The 20,299-nt window shown below is 38.7% G+C and overlaps 1 protein-coding gene across 1 annotated transcript in view; it reads left to right on the top strand.

Moving 5' to 3' along the window:
• Nucleotides 1-20,299, top strand: part of LARGE1 (LARGE xylosyl- and glucuronyltransferase 1) — a 281,219-nt gene that overhangs the window by 220,521 nt on the left and 40,399 nt on the right. The window contains exons 9-10 of the mRNA XM_084289677.1: nucleotides 13,414-13,526; nucleotides 14,738-14,863. Of these exons, the coding sequence (XP_084145803.1) occupies nucleotides 13,414-13,526; nucleotides 14,738-14,863 (239 nt within the window). The remainder of the gene's footprint in view (nucleotides 1-13,413; nucleotides 13,527-14,737; nucleotides 14,864-20,299) is intronic.

Raw genomic sequence — 20,299 nt, 5'->3', positions numbered from 1 at the left:
GTAAGGAGTCTCAACAGCTTGAGCTTAAGATTCCTGCTCCCCACGCGAGATGTCACAATTACCAGATTTGTGGATTGAGAACAGAAGGAATGGCTAGCACCTAACAACTTCCTGCCTACGTGTGCCTTGTGTATTATTACTTCCATGTTTCTAATGACGGGAAGGAAGCTAGAACCAACTCTTTCCTTAATTATTTGCCTGAAAAAAGGACCTGTGAAGAATGAATTGGAAGCAGGAAGCGTATGTTATGTCATTTTTGCAGAACGAAGAATAAAAGGCAAGTGTAGGGCAGATTGTTTATATAAGATTGCACTGTTTCTCATCTTGTGCTTCTTGATGGTATTATGCATCTTCAGTGCAGAAAGCAAATGACTAGTAAAGCAGTGCAAAGTGGGGGGGTGGTCATGGCACAGTCTGTGAACCTGGTCTGGAAACATGGTAACTGCTTTCATCTGAACTATGCACCCTTCTGCTCATGACAATATTAATAATGGATCTAATGGTAGATAGTGCAGAGTACTTCTATTTAACTAAACTCTTCTGCTTTTCAGAATCACTCACGATTAATGTTTTAAATAGTAATTGTTGCCTAATTCTGTATAGATCTGTTACTAAAATGCCTTTTTTTTTTCTTGGGATGAGTCAGAATTCCATGAGAACCACCTGAATATAGCAGTAATTTGCAAATTAGCTTCCATAGATTCTGACTCAATCTAATGCTTTTCTCCATGGGGTACAGACAGGAATATAGTGGTTGTGTGAAAGATGTGATTTTTCAGAATTGTCTCAGTGAATAAGTGAATAACTCATCAGTTATAGAAAATTTTAAGTACCTGCCATGGGGGCCTAACTTAGTTCAGCCATGCCCTCTCTAAAGACCATTGCCACACTTGGTACCCTTAGGTTTGGTTCTAAGTACAAGAGCCTTTGAAAATAAATGCAAAAAGCATTTTTAATGAGGAAGAGGAAGGAAGGAAGAAAAGAAGGAAGGAAAGATGAGGAAGGATACTTCCAACAGCAATGTCAAGGCAAAAAGTAACACTCTTCACCTACTCAGATTCACACTATACCAGGTTTTTTGGATTAGATTATTTCTTCTTTAAGAAACTGTGAGCTCATTCAGCAATATTGTTATCAGTGCAAAGTATACTTACAGACGTGCTTTATAATGCACAAAAATATATTTGGGGTACAGGCGTCATACACATTATACAGATAGTAAATGAGGAGGTGACAATACGCTGTTGATTTTAGGTGCAACACGAGAAACTCGGTCTGTTTCTGTCAATGGTGGAAAGCTAAAATGACAATTCTGCTTCTGAGACCACATCCCTATATCATTGTTGGCTATAATCTGTAGCTTCCACTTAAAAATAATCTATCTAAAAGCTGACTACCCTCAGAGGAATAGCTTCCTTTCCAGTCTTTCTTAACACGGTTTCTAAAGCATGTGATGTTCTGAGAACTTGTTTACAGCACGCTTGACATTTCTGAAATGCGGGTCAATATGTATTTGATTTTGAAAATGGTGCCTCTTGTTTGAGAGGCCTATCCACGTAATAATGGCATTGCTGTGACTGAATTAGTCTTCTGTTCATTGCATTCTCTGAGATACATGCCCTGCTCCTTGGCAATTGAATCTATCAGGCCATGCAGTAACTGCCTTTTTTTTAAAACACCTTTGTTTGAAACAGTGACAACTTTCATCTCCCAAGAAACCTGTGTTAAAGAAATAACAGCATTCATACTGTCTATACCACATTCCAGTTTCCATTGTGCTGAAACAAATAAAAAGTATATCCTTTTAGGTGATTAAATCATCCACTTTGGGGGATTTTTACTGGTCTCGCTGAGTTCATAATGTATATCTCCAGTAATGTAAGTAAATAGGACATATGTGTACTGTTGCAATCTACTGATTTAAAGAATCGTTGTGAAGTGTGATATTTTTAGTTTGATAAAGACAGTTCTTTATGTGGACATACGTAATTTGATGAGCCAATTATGGGTTGGTCCAGCACTCTGAAATGCCCCTTCTTTATTGTAGTTGGACCATCATTAGCAGGTTAAATTTAGATGAAAGATTTGCACATAAAAGCTCGGTAGAGGCATCCAGGTGCCTAAACTGAGAACAAAAACTTCTATTATATGTCAGCAGAACCCCAGACAAATGCACAGTAATAGTAAACCAGTACTTTTTCTTCTGAAGTCCAAGTTCACTTTCCAGCTCCTCATTGTGCTCATAAAGGTGACTGTGTAAAGACATTTCTTTTTGCAGATGCAGAAACAGAGGTTTTAGCCAAAGTCTCAAAGCAAAGACAGAGGCGTTACTGTTGGTCTCTGTCTTTGGATTTTTAATGGGTACTGTAGTGTCTGTCACAGGTAGAGTGACTTAAGATGGCTTTCTACACAGATGTCTTTCTACACCCTTGTGTGGAGAGTGCCAACAAAAAATACTGGAATGTGGTCATAGTCAGATCACTCTTAGGTGCTACAGGCTACAGAAATTACTATGATTTAACTACTTTAACGGCTAAGCAAGCTAGGTTCAGGACAGATCCTTGCTTTTAAAAACAGTCTTCAATATGTGAGGAAATCAAGAGACTTTATACTTCTTGAGTTGGAGATGTTCTAAGAAAGAAGAGCCTGCAAAATTGAGTTGACGCTAAGATCTCAAAAGCAGCAGCAGCTCACTTCTTTCTTTTCCTCATTGTCCTCCTATGTTCAGCCACATTCTAGTTTAAACTGTTCTTGCTGTAGCTCCTCAACTTATCCGTCTTCCACTTGTCTGTGTCAAGCTAAGCTGAGGGGAAGACAGAAGCACTGTGATAGGTAGTTTCTACACTCTTGTTTCAAGGCCTTAGAAGAGGAGGTGAAAAGAAAGTTTTCCCAAATAGGATCATAGAATCATTGGCAATTTAGGCCAGAAAGGATCTCCAGAGGTCTTCTGGTCTTTTCTCCCACCAAAAGCTAACTTGGGTTGCTCAGTGCCTTTCCAGTTTGAGTTTTTAATATTGTTAAGGATGAAAATTCCACAACCTCTCAAGACAGCCTATTCATGTATTTGAGTACCGTCATGGTGTGAAAAGTCAAAAATCAACATTTTTTTTTCCTAATAGATCATCGGGATTTCCCTTGCTGCAATTTGTGTCAGTTGCCTCTCGTCCTGATTCTGTGCATCTCTTAGAAGAGTTTGGTTCCATTAAGTAGTTTCTAGACAGGAATAAAATCTTCCCTTAGCCTTCTCTTCTGCAGGCTGAACAAGCCCATTTCTCTCAGCCTCTCCTCATACATCACGTACTCCAGGCTTCTGGCCATTTCAGTTATTTTCAGCTGGACTCGCTCCAACATGTCAGTATCTTTATTTGATTGCAGAATCCAAAAGAGTACTTCAGATGTGATGGTCTTACAAGTGCTGAATAAAGAGTGGTAATCACTTCCATTGACCTGCTCTCTACATTGTTGCTATCATAGCCCAGAATGTGGTTAGTTGCCTTTGCCACAAGGTCACGCTGCTGGCTCATGTTCAACTTGGTGTCCACCAAGACACCTAGGACTCCTGCAAAGGTTCTTTCTATCCAGTTGGCCTCCAGCCCATACTGTCCATTCAGAAATAGTCCTGTACAGGACTTTCTGTTAACTCTATGTAGCTTAGCCCACTTGTCCAGCCTCTCAAGGTCCCTCTGAATAGCAGCCCTGTCCCCAGTTGGTCTCAATGTGTGATGTTGCTGAGGTTGCATTCTAGCTCATCTCCTGCTCATTAATCAAGAAGTTAAACAGGATCAGCCCCAGGATCAACTCTTGTGGAATGGTACTTGTAACTGGTGACCACCTGAGTGTTTTATTGCTATATTTTTTCATTATATTACACAACCCCCTGAAATTACCAGTCCAAATTACTTTCTGCTCACCTTATAGTCCACCTATGCAAGCTGTACTTCACCACTTCATCTGTGAGCATGGTAAGAAGTTCCACATACATTTTCTCCTTAAACAAATGTATTGCTGTGTCTCTGTTGTGAACCAAATCCTGTCACTCTCCTATTAAAAGAGAAATGGTTGTGGAGGAAGGATTGACCTGCGGCTGACCTCTAGGTGAAACCATTGCGTAAAGTACATTGTGTTTCTGTTTTTTTTTCTTTTTTTTAAAAAAAAAAAAAAAAAAAAAAAAAAAGTTTAATCTTAGCAGCATGTTCATTCTGTGCTGCTTTCCTTCCTCTAATCCACTTGTTAGGACATTTTATTCATCCTGAACCTAATCCAGTCAATGAACTGTCCATTAAGAGGAGAAGAAAAAAAAAAAAAGTCTGGTTGCTTCTGAATACAAAGCCCCAAATTCTTTGTCATGTAACTGTGAGGAAATACCTGAGAGACTATTCAGTTCATGAGCCACATTTCTTCCTCTGTTCCTCAGAACACCTGACCAAGAAAACATGTGAGTGCTTCTTAATTATTGTGTCCATCCCTACAATTAGGTTTGTGGACTATTATTAATATTAGAAGCCAGCCAAGATAATTATCACCCATGCAGGGTGCATTTTTCCTCCTGTCATATCCAGTTTTGACGCCTCAGCCCAGGTTAAATACGATGCTTTGAGAAGATCAAACCAAACAAACAAAATTAAAGCAATGTTCCTTGTAAACTTTCACTTTTTGCTGCATACCGAGGAAGAAAAAAAAACATGGATAAGCATCATGGATAAGGTCTGTATCTGATATAAATGCCTGACTCCTTAGTTAAATAGACTTAAGCTGATTTACAGGAGTTGAGGATAAAGAAACAGATTATTTTTCTTTTAAAGGTGAGTGATTCTGTGGTGCACAGTCCAAGACAGATTAGTTTTGGAAGATGTTCTTGCTTTCATCAGGGCAAATGCTTGGCAAATCCTAGCAAACTTTTTCAGTTTTTATGCATGGGAATAAGCTTTCTGTGTGATCCCTTCCAAACATGCATGCACATGGGAGAACAAATGCAACAACTGGACCTCCTACGTAATAACCCTGTGTGGTCTGTACTATCCTGTGATTCATCTTCAGGGCAGCTCACACGAAGTGTAATTACTCATAAAAAAATGGAAACATACAATGGAGAAATGCATGAGAATAAGTCTAAGATGGGTAATCAGCTGAACATAAGTTCCAGGTTTAATACAGTTGTCTTTGTGTGCAAAGTACTTTGTGTGATCATCAGAAGTATAAACACAAACATTTGAAGTATGAGTACAGTAGATATTTTGTTGTTGTTGTATTGGGCATCGGCTTTTTGCTCCACTTTTGCATACTGGATGCCTGCACTGCCAGATAATTTAGCTCCCTAGTTCACTCTTAAATCTTGGCTCCCTGATCATCTACAGGGCACAGAAATTAGGTGGCATCCTGTCTCTCTTAGGTAGCAACCTGGCTTCCTTCAGAAAAAAAAAAAAAAAAAAACTATTGAATGTAATTTGGTCATAGTTCACTCCAGATAATATTTTTAGAAGGTAGTATGGATGGGACTATACCACGTTTGTGTCCTCCTTCCAGCCCTTCAATGCTGCATCAGGAGACTCTGATACTCCCAAATGCCCTGATGACACTCTCCAATGCACACAACATAGACCCTCAGTTCAACGCTAAAAAATCCCCAATCTAGAGGACTGTAACACAGTTCTCACATTATGTGTAAATGCAAACAGAAAATAAATGTTATGTCTAAAAACTGAAAGAATGGTAGGTCCTTAAAGACAAGACTATGCAGTATGAATGTCACCAGCCTGCTGAAGAAAACACTCCATAGTCTTTGACCTGGGAGCTAGAAATCTCTTCTTGGAGTGAATGTATTTTAAAAGGAAGATCTAGTCGCTTGTCCACGTCTAATCTCCACAAGTCAAAGAGGGGTACTTATAAATTAACAAACTTCAAAGAAAATACTGAAAAACTTTCTATAAAGTTGAGAAAAATGGCTCCAGGAGCTTTTCTCAGAGAGGGTCAAGGGATAGCTAGATCATAGCTTATAAGTATCCACAGGAGAAAGTGACGTGTTAATAGAGGGCTTGCCAGTTCAGCAAAGGTTCAGCAAGATCAAATGGCTGCTGGTCTGAAGACCTGTACAAATCAGAAATTAGGGATATATCTTTCATTAGGATAATTAAGCACTGGAATAAGTTAGCAAAGTTTGTGACAGATTATCCATTGTTGGAAATTTTAAGTCAAGACAGTGTTTTTCTAGTAGTTATGCTCTAGTTAAAGCACAAATTGATTTTCAAAAATCCTGTGGCCTCCATTTTACAACAGCTAAGAATTATCCTTTCTGACTTTATCACTTAAATATGTACTTAACCAGGACTTCTTTCCTCTTGATTAAAGTCACCCAAACACCCAAGCAAATGAAAGCATGGGTGATTTGCAGTGTAAGAGCTTACTGTATTTTTAGTATTGGAGAGAGATAAAATTCTTTAAAACTCGATTAAAAAAAAAAATACATTTTCCCCATGTAATTTTTTTTTTAAGTCTCACAATTCAAAGTGCATTATCATAAGGTAAGTGCCTGACCATCTTTCTCTTAGAAACAGCTTTTGGCACCTCCATCATGACCCCAGACATGTACAGAGATACACACCGAGTAGCTATTTGGTGCTTCTGTGTGGCAGTGACATGAGATGCTTACATCCTTAAGACAGCTCACCTCTGCTCCATTCAAATTGATCATTGCCCTTCTGCTACAGCATGGAGAAGCTGAAACCTCCCTCATTCCCTTTGCTTGTCTGAAGTTACAATGTGTTAACTGAGATTTACAGCTTATGGATTTTTTTTTCTGATCAAAAACTTTCCCAATCATCTTTCAGATTTGAATTTAATGATTTTTTTTTTTGCTGTTTTTCTTTTCCATTTCTCTTGGAAGCCATCTCTCTAGCTTACCAGCTGACAAGTCACTGGCATTTTTGCTGTCCACTGCCTTTATAATGTAATCTCAGCACCTTCACAAGGACTGTGGAGCACAAAGGCTATAAGAAAACTGAGGAGTTTTTCCAAGCTCATGTAAGGAGCTTCATCACAGATGGTTGTCATCTCCTACTGCTCTTTGCATGAGGTTCAGAAAACATAGGGAACCAAGAAAGATTACTGCTGTTACTGTGTCCTGTGAAGCCCAAATCAGGCAGAGCCACTGGGAAGAACTCTTACTTCCCTTTTTGACTTTGCTAGTATTTGTTCCTTTTGGCAGGCTTGTTTTCCACTATAGAATTTAGGAAAAGATGATCAGCAATTTAGGCATGGAAATTTTATCACTTTGCACAGCATTGGATTTATGCAAGAGAAGGCCAAGGCCTTACTCAGAAAGAATGGCACCTCAACAATAGGAAAACATTTAGAGAACCAGAAAGTTCAGAGCTACAGTCAGTAGCTCTATATGAGGACAGAATCATGCTCCAGTATATCCCACATCTTTCCTCTGCCTAAGGAGAAGCAGCATACTTTGGAAGAAGTGAACAAAGCAAAGCAAAGCAGACAAAAAAAAAAAAAAAGAGAGAGAGGTATTCCATTTCACTAAATGGTCATCAGAAAGTGTAAACAAAATGTCTGTAATGCTTCAGGAGGAATCAGGCTCCCAGCAGAATGAGTGCACTAAATTTCCAAATGCACTCTATCACAGCTTCGCTTTCAATATTTGTGCTGAGAAAACAAGGGCTATTGCATTCTGTCACCAAGCCCAGAGGGATGCCCACTTTCCATTTCAAAACAGCTTCTCAGCTCTGTTTAGTTTTCTGAGAGAAAAGTTCAAGTGTGGAGTCATCATTTATTCTCAATTAACACATTGTGCATCTCTGCAAGTTTTTATTAGATGTTCTGTGTCATGAAAGGCTTTTTTGGAGAATAAGGCTGGTATATGTAAGTGCATATTAAACAATGTATCAGGATACCACAAAATTGTGTTAGAATGACAGTCCTTTGGCCACTGTATTAAAAGCTACAGAAATAAGATGTGCTTTCATTATGGCTACTCAAATTATGAGCAGTAGTTAGATAGATGGTATAGAAATCAAGTAAAATAAATCATTTTTTCCATCTTGCACAATTACTTCCATGCAGCAATTTTCATCCAAACAAAGACTTTAAATGGAGATTTAGAAATGTGTACCATTACTGTTGCAATGTCTCTTTTGGAAGAAATGTGTGGTTTTGTGGAATTGCAGCTTTAATTTCATTTTGTAATCCCTAACGGACTCATACTTATGTTTTTCTGTTTATGCTTGATACTGTGGCTGAAAAGTAGAGTGGTGAGGAGCTGTGACCCAGCTGATTGCAAATTCCACCCTTAACAAAACTGGTAATTTGTGGCCCAATCCAGCAAAGGCACAGTTACATTCCTACTATTACACGGTGTGACCACTTCCACTGATTTCAGGAATTAAAAAAAATATACATAAATACGTGCAGGATTACTAAGCAGTTGGTGCTATCGTGACACTTCTCCTGGGTTAGCACAACTACAAACCCCTTCCACAGCACGTAAAGCTGAACTTTGTGGTGACAAATATGTTACATAATGCATGGCAGCTTGCTGTTGTTTGTACTGCCTTAAATCTCTGGATCAGTTATGTGTTGTAGTAAATTTCCATAATGTCAGCCCTAGCTAACATTATTTCTTACAGCATCTAAGACTCACTGGCTTGATGTATGGTCTTTGGTGTGCTGGTTAGGTGTTGTAAAATCCCAGTAATTATTTTAAAACACACTGTTGCTTTATAATATATTTTAAACCATGTCCTGCCTGTCTTTTCAGGTTTTGTAGTGGTGTCTGCTTGCTATCTAGATGGTTCACTGTGTAGTCTCAGTTGCAAGAAGAATTTTAAAACTCTTACAATGACAGGCTCTGCAGTGCTGCTCACATAATGTGGAATTGCATAAGTAGCTCACTAAAGCATTTTGTTCCACCTGAAAGAAACGGGCAAGGCAGTGCTTACAGATAATGATTTCTAAGAGTAGCTACACTCTTCCCCCTTCCCCTCAGCACTGAGGATTTTTTCAGCCACCTTAAAATGGTCATTCTAATAAATTGATTGAGTTTGAAAGCTTGTTCAGTTTCACTGTAACTTCTGTAAGTGATTCTGTTCTATGTTAAAACATCATTTATTACTTCCTACTCTACCATAAATTCCTCCGTGAATTTCAGAAAAAGCCATAGTCTGTGTTCCTGAAGCGAGAGGTGAGGCTGCTTGATAGCACTCCCAAGGAAATTGCTGATGTTGCTGAAAACTTTCAATTTGCTATTTGGAAAAGCAAAATGAAATATTTTGTTCTGGATCAGATTAACAAAAAAAAAAAAAAAAAAAAAAGCTGTTTTGCTGAGATGGCTTGAAGCACCTACTGAAACTATTGCAGAGTCGAAGCGGTGGAAAGGCAAAAACTTTGATTCTGATTGAATTAAAAAAAAATGGAAAAGAACAAAAATTGATACCAAAGCTTCGGATAGACCCAAAGTAAACCCTTCATTTTCCTTTTCATTTCATGAAAACATTTTCAACAAGATTTTTCATTCGTATCACTTTTCAAGAGAAAAATATTGTTCTAGAATGTCATTTTTAAAATGTTAAAAAAAAAAAAAAAAGAAAAAAGTATTTCCAAACTGAAATGTTCAGTCTAAAGATGTTCATGCAGGTTTTTTTTTACCTATGGTGTCCAATCTATTCACCAAATTCCCCCCCCCCCCCCCTTTTTTTTTTCTGGGGTGTGTATTTGTGTGTGTGTCCTGAAATTACCTTTTTGGAGAAACTCCATTTTTTGTTTGTTTATTCTAGCAATTCAGAAGCTGTCAAATTTTGGTAGTTCAAACAAAGTCTCATCAAGCTAGGGGAGAAAATGCCATTCAAGTGAAAATTGGACTGTGGATGTATTCCACATGTTTAGTGATAAAGCTTTTTTTTTCTTTTTTTTTTTTTTTTTTTTTTTTTTCCCCAAGAGCACTTCAAGATATTTGCATCTCTGTGTATGCCTGAACTGTCTCCTCACAATAAGGAAAATGGGGTGTTCTATGGCCAATCATAGTTTGTTTAATAGTTGTGAGACATTTGGATTGCCACTTTTCTCTTTCTGTTTATTTCTTGCCAAGCTTTCCCTTTGCTTTCCTCAGGTAGGTTAGGGCAGTAAAATGCTGCACTCATCAAATATGAGATGTTCCACTGCCTGGGGCCAGATGTTCATAAAATATTCCTTTGATATTTTTTTTGTCTCCAGTCTCTTCCTCCCCCAGCCTAGCAACCCAGAGTAAGTCCCTTTTTCCCTTACGTTCAGCTCCATGTCAACTTGAATTTAGTCTGAGATTTGAGTCAATTTGACTCTCGAGGCAGGGGCTCCTGAGGCAAATATTTCCCTTTCCGTGTTTCAGATGCTGCTCGCACACTAATTGCACAGATTGGAGTTAGTTCCTTTGCTATGTTTGCTTTTGGTAACAGAACAATATAGAAGTAAAAAGACAATTCTCACTTCTGAAGAAAAGGTACTTTTTCCTTTGCATGAACAGTTTAAAAGTTTCCAACACACGTGCTTTTGCTTTGCTTTTGCACAAAATAACATTCACTAATTGGGTAAATAGTATTAAATTTCCTCTTAGTAGAAATCTCATATTCTCACTAATACTAATAAGTAAATATTTAAAATTGCTATAAATATCCTCCTGTAGTTATTTTTACAGCAGCAATAAATTAGAATTCCAGTGTGAGAAGCCCTGAACAGAGACTGTACAAAGGTGTTAAAGCCAAACTGTTAGGTGAATTAAAATAGAAATCACATCCAAATCAGTCTTGGCAATGGAGCATTTAAAGCTTGTGAATATTTTCAATAACCACAATTGCATCATAATTGAATACATCCCCTATTATATGTATTCCAGTTTTTCTACCCCATCTGCCTCTTATTCTCTCAGCTGCTACTGTGATAGCCCCTCAGGACAGCATAATCTCTTTAGCTGCAACACCATAATCTGCTGCTAGAATAAGAGTGAAAGACAAAAAAAATGGAGTATACTGCACATACTAAAACATTTCCCCTTTTGCTCTTCAGATTGCAGGCTTAAAGACATTTAAAAAAATCTTAACAAAAAAAAAAAATGTTTTATTGTCCATAAAATACAAAAACTATTACATTAGAGTTAACTGAATCTTACAGTCATTCTTTATTTTCCTTAATAAAGAGTTTCCTTTGCTATACTTCACTGTTGAAACAAAGCTGACAGTTCTTGCCAACTGGAAAAAAATCCACTGCCAGAGCAGAGCTTATCCCACTTATTTTATTGCTGCAATGCAAGGAATCTGCTTCACATTGCTCTAGAATTTCAGACAATGCACAGTGGCCTTCTTAGAAGCTAACGCATGCATACTACACATTTCAGGCTTCAGTTATACTGGAGAGGAGACAAACACATTGGCAGAAATGCATTACAGCATGTTGTGATGATGTGTCCCTTTCCAATCCAACAGCTGGAAGCAGAAAGGTTGACTGAAGATGAAAGGGGATCCCTCCAGCACAGGTTCCAGCATCCTTGGTAACCAGATGGACTGAATAGGAAACAGAACTAAAATAGGCCGCGAAATTCACTGCCAGAAGAGGTTTTCTTTTTATTCATGGCAGTGATGGGCTTTACTAGAAAGGAATTTGCCATGTCGTAGAAACTGAAGATAGAAATGACCTGGAACCTCCTTTGTTCCATCCCAAACAGTGCTGGATCGTTCCATGTGTATTTACTAATCTTTGGGTAATCTAATTTTTTAAAACTCATGAAGTAATGGATTTTATCTGCCATTTTTTGGTTATGCCACCACGAAGGATTTAGGAGTTTTTTTCCTAAATATTCAGGCTACATTTCGTTTCTCATTCTCATCACTTTTAGTTTTATCATCTTAGATTCCCTTGGGCAGCTTTTCCCAGTATCTGCTTTTTGGCATTTCATATTCTTCTGTGTAGCTGTCCATGTTTCTCTACAGTTGTCATGATCTTTTGGAAGACCACTGGTTTCACATCACTTGCAGATGTCATTGCTATTCCGTTCACTCTCCCTTCCACTAACGAAGATGGGTAAAAGCACAAAACCTATCATCGCTCCTACTAGATGCTTCCTGTCAACCTGCTAGGCTGCTGTTTACCATTACTCTTTCTTTGTGGTCCTTCAGCTCGTGTTCATTCCCCATGACAGTGCTCTTATCTAAGTCTTTCTGAATTAATTTTTCAAGTAAGATTTTCTAAGACCTTGCAGGAAAGGTTTTGCCAATGCTTCAGTCCAGCTTCATTGCTTCTGCTATTTTCCCTTCTTCCACACAAGGGATTCTGTCCAAACAAAAGCCAACTGAGCTAGCTCAAATGCATGTTGAGCTATCCGTTTTCCCCCTTCAGGTGTTAACTTTCCAATCTGAGGATCCTGCTCTGTGAAAATTTGCTGCCTTAATGACAAGCCCTCTCAAAGACTAACATGTGACAGGCACTGTTTACCACAATAAACTGTTATTCAGAAAGGTTTCAGATTCTAATCAGATGTCGGGTGACAAGCAATTTACTAGGTGGAGTAAGGACTGTGGCTTTATCCTTCACAGCATGTATTCCATCCTATGCAAAAAGTATTAAGGGTCAGGTTTCACCGCACATGCATTGAGTAAAATGTGTATGGGTGACAAAATTCTGCTCATCTCAGCATAACCTTGGTTTCAGGCCAGGTGGAAACTCATTTACACAGTGGGATTTTGCAAGAAGCAGATCTCTGGTCAGTGTAAATACAGCAAGTCTCTGGTCAGTATGAAGATGTCAGAAAGGAATTCATACTAGATAGATCAGAATTGTCTCTACATTTTCTCTGGCAGACAGTGACCTGACAGAATACCCTCTTCAAACCTATAGCTTTTTGAAATAAGGACTGAGGAGGATTGCTTCTGACTGATAGGAGGTTCCTTCTTTTTTACTCGTGTGATGTTGTCTAATTGTTTTTGGAAAGATAAAGCTAGCATGAAGTTAATGTCCATCATATGAATCACCTATATAGATTCATTTTGTCAGGAATAATCCTGATGCTAATTATGTCATAATGTAATCAGGTTTTAGCAATTAAGAGTGCTAGAAATACGACATCCTTCTCTCAGTCCTCTTCCTTCCAGTTGCATTTCTCTTTGGCTGCTTTATCCATCTTGCAAGAGTCTGCATGACCTAGCATTTGCCTGTATACCATTTCTTCTCTGTAGCCTCAAGGATTCATGAAAACATTTTTCTTACTGGTGTAGGGAAACCTGAAGGGTTTTTTAGTCCTGTGTTAGCGTAAGGGTAAGGCCTGTAGTCTGTAGATCCCTGTTTATGTCCTTGTTTCAACTGCCATGAGCCAGCATGTAGATGGGAAGGGCCTTGACTGGAAGATGGTATCACGTCCTCTCTTGTTCTCTGCACTGTGTTTTCCTTCAGGAGTTATCTTGCTGCTTCTCGATAAGCTACGGAAGATGAAATGGGAGCAGATGTGGAGACTCACAGCCGAGCGAGAGTTAATGAGCATGCTGTCCACTTCACTGGCTGACCAGGTGAGTAGGACACTGCAGGGTGATAGCATAACTACTACTCCTTGGATTGTTGATGGTAAGAAGGGGAAAGAGGATGAGGTATGGGAAAGGAAGAGAAAAATGTTGAGCCTGCAGTCACCATTTGTTGAATCGTTGTGCCAGGGAAAGTGTGGAAGAGAGGAATAGAGATCTACTCATAAGGTTTCTCTTACTACACTGACATTTTTACCTCCTATGCATCAATGATTCATAAGATGGACAACTGGCATTTTCAAGCTTTAACTTTCTTTTCTTCTTTCTTTAATATAAAACCCTCCAGACATTTGAAGTCCAGACATACTATATCTTTTCCTACTGTTTTGTCTAAGCAGATTGTGGTTCTAAAAGTCTCTAGATGTTTCTTTACTGTTTCTGGCAGATAAGTCCCATGAGTCTTTAATGTATGCCTGGCCACAACACCCCTGTGAAAACAAAAGTGCTGCTGTCTCCCTGCCACAGATGAGAAACTGAGGCTGAGAAAAGAAGTAGTGTGCCTATGCACAGAAATGCTTAATTACTCTCTGTGATTCCTGCCAACTCTCCATTTTAAATCCAGAAACCCTGTTAATGTAGTACTTACTGGACCTGAACCAATAAGTCGTGCTCAACAGCTTGAGTGTATTAACTCAATTCAGCATCATATTTAGATATTTCTACTGCTCCTGAGCTACATCTGGTACATGATCAGTCACTACTAAGCAGGCATGGTGCTTACTGTGCACATAGAGATGTACGCATATGTAGAGCATCCTTGCAGGCTGATCCAAAGCTACTGAACTTCATGAAAATGACTCCTGTTACTTCCATTTCATGCCCTTTATTGAGAAGTGATGCAGTACTTACTAACAGCAGTCATTTTGACATTTTCGGCATATTATTCTCCCTGGTGACTAGAAGAGAAACCATGTCTCCCGCCTGCTGTACAAGGTACTTGTATTTGAAAACTTTGCTGGAGACCATTAGCTCTTTGTGTCAAGAGAAAGCCTGTTTCTCTGGTTCAGATATACCCATCGCTCCTTAGATTGATAACCTTTCCTGGAAACAGAATTGTGAAGCAGAGTTTACAGAGTTCAGCTTGAATAACTATTTGCATTTCAGCCTTGAGAGTGAGAAGGACAGTCAGTTTATAGGGGCTGATACCACCCCACTGTAGAAACAACATACCCAACTGTTTCTCTCTTTCTGTCTGCTAGGATATCTTCAATGCAGTCATCAAGCAAAATCCCTTCCTTGTCTACCAGCTTCCATGTTTCTGGAATGTTCAGCTGTCTGATCACACTCGTTCTGAGCAGTGCTACAGAGATGTGTCTGACCTGAAGGTATGTTTTATGGGTAGTATCCTTCAGCACAGAGAATGAAGGGCACCACTCTGACAGAATGATGAAGCCCCTTAAACAGAAGGGGAAACAAGCACATAGAGCTTATAAGGACACCCAAGCAATGGCAGTAAACATGACTTCAGCTTTGTGCATTTTGACTGCTAGAAAAGTGAAAGATGAATGCTGCTTTAGGGTTTGGCAAGGTGTTAGACAAATGCATTCCATTCTTGTGTTCCATGACTTGTCTATGCTGTCACCCGCTACTTTTGAGCCATAGTTCCTACTACTGTCCCAATTTTTAACTCTTCTTAGCTAAAAAGTACAAAATCTTCTTTTGTACTCGGCAAGTTTGAAATTCTTTAGTCAACATTGTTTAATGGAGTGAATTTCATAAAGAGAGTTAGGTGGACCCTAGCTAGAAAGACATTAGCCAAAATGTAAATGCATGCACTTCACCCAGGCACACCACCATTCATTTTTCCAGGACGTGCTGAGTAGAAACCTATTAATTTAATAAAATGAAGCTATAGTATCAATTTAATAGCACATTTTTCACTATTGTCAAGTAGAGTATAAAAGAAGGATGGATTCGAACCGATACGGGTGAATTAACATCAAGCATACTTTGGTCATTTTGAAAGGTGAGACTCAAATGTAGCAAGTGTAGAGTTCAGAATTGAAGCTGATTAAGCTTCTGCTAGGTGCAGAATAAGACGGGCTGGCTAAACAGCGATAGATGCCACTAGGATAGACTATTCAACATCAGAGTATAGTAAATACTAAATAACTTCTGCTGATTTATTTCAAAGTTCACTTAAAGTTCGTATACATGTACTTCATTTTTGGTTTGAGAGAGTTCTTGAAAATGTGGTCTTTAAAAAATCATGGAACCACAGAATAAATTGCAAGGGATCTCTGGACACCATCCAACCCCCTCTCACATCAGGACCAGTTTAGATGAGGTTGCTCTGGGCCTTGTGCAATTGTGTTTCAAATATCTCCAAGGACTGAGATCCACAGCCTCCCTGGCCCCCCGTTTCAGAGTTTCAGCATCTTTATGGTGTACAATATTTCCTTATATCTAACCAAATTTTCCATTGTAACAATTTGTGGAGTAATGGCAGAAGTGTTCAGTATGAACTTCAGACACTGGAAGAACACAGAAAAGCAATCTTCCTGGACACATTGATTCCAAAATGTGGACTTTCCAAGAGACAGAAGATATACCATATGGGGTAACTGACCAGCAAAAATGGCCAGTATTGCTTGACTTTCATAGATAAAATATTTACAACCAGCTATTAAAGCGTGGTCCACAGAAGACAACTTTTTAAATTAGGTCAGTATACTTATCAGTATATTGATCAATAAATGTTTTATGATAGATGTTTGTAGGTCAGCATCCACATAGGGACTTAAACATGATGGTCTTTTGCCTTGTCACAAGGCGCTGGTTGAAATTCTAGTTCTGTGCTCTTGTTCAGAATCGTGTATGGAAGCAACTGCCAGGTGTCTGACAGCAATTGCCTGAAACAAAAGAAAAGAGATGTGGTAGCAGGGAACATGTTTTCTGAAAGATTAAATTTAGAAAAATATCTGGGAGATAACACAGCATTCCATGAATTAGGGTCTTACATTGAATCATATAATCAGCTGACTACAGTCAGGGTGGGATTCAGCGCCAGGTTAAGACACATACATTTGCCTCTGATGAGGCAAATCACTCTTTGGACTCCAGTGATTGCATTGACTAACTCCCATCAGCTGTGGGACATCTAGCTCATATGTAAGACCTGTATGTTAGCATTTAATACAAGTGTATTGAAAAGTAAATTGAATCCTTTCTTCATTATTAAGATAATTGTTTATAATTATAAGTTAGGCTTGGTTGTTTATTTACTGTATATTGTATCACTCCAGCAGTTCCATTACAGCATAGGCAATGAAGTCTAAGATGCAAAATATCCTCCACTGGCATGAGTTACTTAACTCAGAAAGAGGTGCAGACACACAAGTGATTTCTTCATCTGAACTGGACTTACGCTGCTAAAATTAGGCATATTCCCTAAGTACTGTGCTGAATTGGGGCTGAAATTCTTTGCTTTGAAAGAGAGGCAGAGCCTTATCTAGTGCACGTAAGCCCCACTGATTTCAGTGAAGCTCTGCCCATACTCAGCAGTTAATGAAGTGGTCCTCAGTCAGTACCGATCAGTTGGGTTATGCATTTTTTTGTTGTATGAAGAACTTTCAAGTTGTGAATTTGCATTATGAGAATTAGCATATTTCTAGTTAAAAAAAAAAAAAAAAAAAAAAAAAAACTGGGCTGGTTTGGTATGTGGTCTTCTCAAATAAGCAACAAATGCCATTAGCCCAAATTAGAAAATACACTCTTAAAATCACCATACTCAGTTTCCATGGCATTTAATATAAATGGTATGACACAACGTATTTGGCACAGCCTGTATTTCATGGTAAGACTGGAATAAAAAACAAGGTAGGAGAAACCTCAAGGGGAAGAGGGGGAGAAAGACAGATTGCGAAGTTTGTGCTGGAGGATTAAGAAGGATAGCATAGGAAAGAAGGAAATGCAGGGAGAGATTTAAATTCCAAGGCAAAACTGACCAAGTCAAGTGCTCCTCAGTCAGATCAGACCGTATGCCACATGTCAGACTAAAAAGGCACTGATTTAATTCGATCTGGTCTCAAAGTCCATGGGATTTGAGGATTTGTCTTCTACACAACAGCATTGTGTTAAATAAACTTAGACCTCTAGGGCTGGCTCCTGTTCAAGTGTGTGTGTGTATGTATATATATATATGTATATATATATATATTTATACAACACTTTTCTTCTGCTTTGTTCACATCCATGCAAGCAGAGTCTGGCTAGCACGCTTTTTGGAGGCCTATGAAGCACTTGAATGTTTCATAGTACCTGAAGAGGATTCTAATCATTTTTTTTCTCTCCTTATGCTCCTCATTAAGCTGCATCTGTATCAATTTTATCGATTTTCTTTTAATTGTGTTACGTTAGAGAAGGTCAGATGTTTGACTACTGCTGAACTCTTGCAGCAGCGAGGCAGCATACACAAATCTGGGAAGCCTTGCATATAGGGATCTTTTGGAGCAAGCGGAAGAAGAACAGAAATACAGCTAATCAAGTCTTGCATTGTTAGTGAGGACTAATTTTTAATCCATCTAACCCAACATCAAAATAAGATCACTTCAATATTTTTTCTTTTTTCCAAAGCCTTACTTACCTCCTTTGTCATACTGTATAGTGCTAAAGGACATACTGTACACAGCTAGGCTGATGTTTGTTGGTTTTGCTCTGCTATCTGTGACATATGGAACTACAACTTCAATAAAAAAAATTACATATACAAAAATTTTCCTTTTCTCACCTCAAGGGCACCTTTTATAAAGATGCTTTGAATCAGTCAAGAATGACTAGAAATGAATAATTTAAACAGAAAACAAGAGCGGGTTAAGAGGAAGCAGATGCCCTTTAATTCTTCTTGCCGAGTAAGCCAACTGCAGCCTCTAAAGGCCAGAGGTGTTTCTTTTTGCATGGCATTTGTTACACCTTTGAGAAACAATCTAGAATTGCTATTGAAGACTGGCAAAAAGATATGGAAGTACACTGTTTGTAGGTATCCACTGTCTCCTATCTTATTTATCTCAGCTCCCTCACATGGTCCACAGTGCCCACAATGCTAGTGGACAAGCATGTGCACTCATGGCACAGCAGTGATCTATCTGCAACTGAAATTCATTTATGTATTACTTTTTCTGGGTTGGCTCCTGTGTTTGCTTTCCTTTTTGGTTAATAGTGTGCTCTGTCTGTAAGGAAATCTCAATTAATGTGATTTGGCACAAACCAAATGGCAAGAAAAATCCTGTGAAGGTAATGAATTGTGATGCCTCTGACAATGAATCATGACCTCATTTTATGAGTCAGTCATCAAGAGAAGTCTGGCTGTCAAGGGTACAGATGCTATTTACACACAGAATGGGGTAATTCACAATCACAAAAAAAATGGATGCTGGATTTTTTCAATGGAAATATATCAAATTATTAGAATGTGCACCACTGCCCCCCAACAGGTAAGTGGCTTATGTCCCGTTATGACTGTTTTTGAAGCTGTCTTTGAACACAGCTGACAGCAAATTAGGAGGTAGATATATAATTGACCTCATAAATTCCCCTTTCTGAATTTGTTTTATGTGATTCACTCTGCCTTCACTGGGAATGTCTTCCACAGTAGAGCAACTTTGTAGGATTGCCAACAAAACTTTATACAGATTCTTGTTTATAACCCAAATACATCATTTCAGATCTGCCTCAAACGTGACCTACTGCACCTCTCTCTGTTCCAGTCCCTGAGCCACCCCATGCTGTCCAAGCACCTCAGCACTGATCTGCAGCAGCTCTGGCATTCTGCTGCCTTGCATCTTTTAATGCCAACCAAGGAAGAGCTACATTGAGAGGAGCAAAGGTCCAAGAGGGGTAAACATATCACTCCCATGAATGAACACAGCACTCAGTAAGGTGATTCTGTTGTGCCAAAAAGAGAGCACGATGATATTGTAGAGGTGTTTTAAGGGTGTTGCTGCAGGCAGGAGGCCTCTTGTTAAGCATTGGTACAGGAGTTGGAGGGAAAGCTGCAAATCTTTTTGAGGGCAGACTGAAAACTTTGTGAACTAGATATACAGATACTAGATAGGGACAGGGATTGTCAGCCAGTATAGGCAGTAACCTCGGAGGGGTAAAGTAATCCCTGCGACCATGGAAACTAAATGAGGCAGAACAGGGATTTGAATCCCACCTCTGAAAGCAGTGCCTGTATCTCTGGGCTGCTGGCTGCTCTGAACTGAATCCTTTACAAATATCTTTTTCAACTTTTACTTTTAACTTTTTTTTTTTTCTTAAACATTTTTAACTTTAACTTTTTAACTTTAAACTTTACAAATATCACTCTGGAGCTCTGAAACCTCCCTGATGAGATTTTTATGAATCATTTGACCCTTTCTGAGAAAATTATGTTGTTGAGGTTTTGGCTTGTTTTTTAATAAACTATTCATTTCTGATAAAAAGACAACATAAGAATAAGGTTTCCAGACATCTCTAATCCAGGCATGGGTTACACAAGTGGTGCTTGTTTGCAGTGTGGCTTGGGGCACATTTAAACCAAACTTTTCAACAACATGCGCCTGAAAAAAAGCGTACTGAGATGGTATTACAGTGGCATATATAAGTGTCTCTTCTATGCAGAGTTGCTGAACATTTTATTGGTGTTGAATTCAATGAGAACTGTCTGGTTGCCTAAATAAGGAATCTAGTTTTTAAGCGGGAAAGCTACCCATCTACAGAATATAACTTTTACTTATTTACCTAAAATAGCAGTGTGCTCATGGGCTTAATTAGTATCTGTT

Source organism: Netta rufina (assembly GCF_964035555.1).
Source record: "Netta rufina genome assembly, chromosome: 1".
In the NCBI taxonomy this organism is placed as follows: Eukaryota; Metazoa; Chordata; class Aves; order Anseriformes; family Anatidae; genus Netta; species Netta rufina.
Note: the sequence above shows the minus strand (reverse complement) of the source record. Positions and strands in the feature narration are given on the sequence as shown.